Source organism: Penaeus vannamei, unplaced genomic scaffold (assembly GCF_042767895.1).
Source record: "Penaeus vannamei isolate JL-2024 unplaced genomic scaffold, ASM4276789v1 unanchor537, whole genome shotgun sequence".
NCBI classification, from domain to species: Eukaryota; Metazoa; Arthropoda; class Malacostraca; order Decapoda; family Penaeidae; genus Penaeus; species Penaeus vannamei.
This window is the reverse complement of record NW_027213541.1, coordinates 3,476-5,000: the sequence shown is the minus strand read 5'-3', so window position 1 is coordinate 5,000 and position 1,525 is coordinate 3,476. Positions and strand designations below refer to the sequence as shown.

General features: G+C 44.2%; 1 protein-coding gene across 1 annotated transcript in view; it reads left to right on the top strand.

Annotated features, from left to right (window-relative positions):
* Nucleotides 1-460, top strand: part of LOC113822504 (zinc finger protein 628-like) — a 33,092-nt gene extending 32,632 nt beyond the window's left edge. Inside the window, exon 7 of the mRNA XM_027375051.2 lies at nucleotides 1-460. This exon is cut by the window's left edge and continues 290 nt beyond it. Coding sequence (XP_027230852.2) covers nucleotides 1-223 — 223 coding nt within the window. The 3' untranslated portion in view covers nucleotides 224-460.
* The last annotated feature ends 1,065 nt before the right edge of the window (nucleotides 461-1,525 follow it).

The window sequence follows — 1,525 nt, the reverse complement described above, 5'->3', positions numbered from 1 at the left end:
CCCCTCGGCGACGTCCAGGGCAGGGGGGTCGCAGGGCAGCCAAGACCCGCTGTCCATGGCCTTCCTGCACGCCCTGGTGGACCCCCAGCAGGCGCGCCTCCAGGGGGACTGCCGGCCGCACGTGTCGCTGCCCCCCGAGGCGCTGCCCTTCCCCAGCCTGTCCCCCGGGGCCATGGACGCCGACATGGAACACGATAGCTTTCTGACTAATCTCTTAATGTAAGGTCTGTTGTTCCAGTTAGCCATTAACCAAGGTACAAATTAATCTCTTATTTGATGTGTTTCGCACGTAGCAAGTCAGTTGTTGCAACTGTGCAATGTTTAATATTGAAAGGATTGAAGCCAAACATAAAACCGCGATGTGAAATATCTCAGCGATGCATACTAATCACGTCGAATGACCTCACTGTGACTATATATATTGTATGAAAGTTTATTTATAATAAAAGAGTAACAAGGATGGAGGAGTTGTTAATATAACCCAGATCTCCAGGCTTCCGCGCTTCAGCTCAGCGAATAACGCCAATAACACTATTCAAGGAAGGGCCTAAAACGCACTTAATCGAATAAAAATTAAACTACAAAAAAAGTCCATCTTGTATACACTTAATAACGAGATAATATAATCTCGTAGACACTTTCTAACACATCCAGAAAAAGGTAAAAAAAAACATCATATCACGTACATCAAGATATAAAAAGACAAAGTTACTATTATTGCATATTTATTCCTAATATACATATCTAATGGTATCACTTGAGAGAGAGAGAGAGGGAGGGAGAGAGAGAGAGAGAGAGAGAGAGAGAGAGAGAGAGAGAGAGAGAGAGAGAGAGAGAGAGAGAGGAGAGAGAGAGAGAGAGAGAGAGAGAGAGAGAGAGAGAGAGAGAGAGAAAGAGAGAGAGAGAGAGAGAGAGATTGAGTGAGTGAGTGAGTTACAGAGAGAGAGAGAGAGAGAGAGTGAGAGAGAGTGAGAGAGAAAGAGAGAGAGAGAGAGAGAGAGAGAGACAGACAGACAGACAGAGAGAGAATGAGAGACAGAGCAGACAGACAGGGAGAGAGAGAGAGAGAGAGAGAGAGAGAGAGAGAGAGAGAGAGAGAGAGAGAGAGAGAGAGAGAGAGAGAGAGAGAGAGAGAGAAGAGAGAGAGAGAGAGAGAGAAAGGAGGGAGGGAGGGAGGGAGATAAATAGATAGATAGAGAGAGAGAGAGAAAGAGAGAGAGAGAGAGAGAGAATTCCCAACGTAAAAAAAATACTTCAAAATCTACGTTAAAATAAATCTTATTATAACCCCCCCCCCTTCCCCTCTCCTCTGACAAGGCTTATACTAATTATTTAAGTATTTTCTGAAGGCTTAAGGATCTATCAACGTTGAGCGAAAGATGATCCAACTCCTCATTAAAGACTTGATAAAAAGGGAGAAAAAATGATCAGCTGTTTGCGACCGCCGGTCTCCCAGCTGACTGATCCCAGGGGGTTGCAGGCTAGTGTTTTTTTGTTTGTTTATTTTTTATTTTTATTTTTTTGT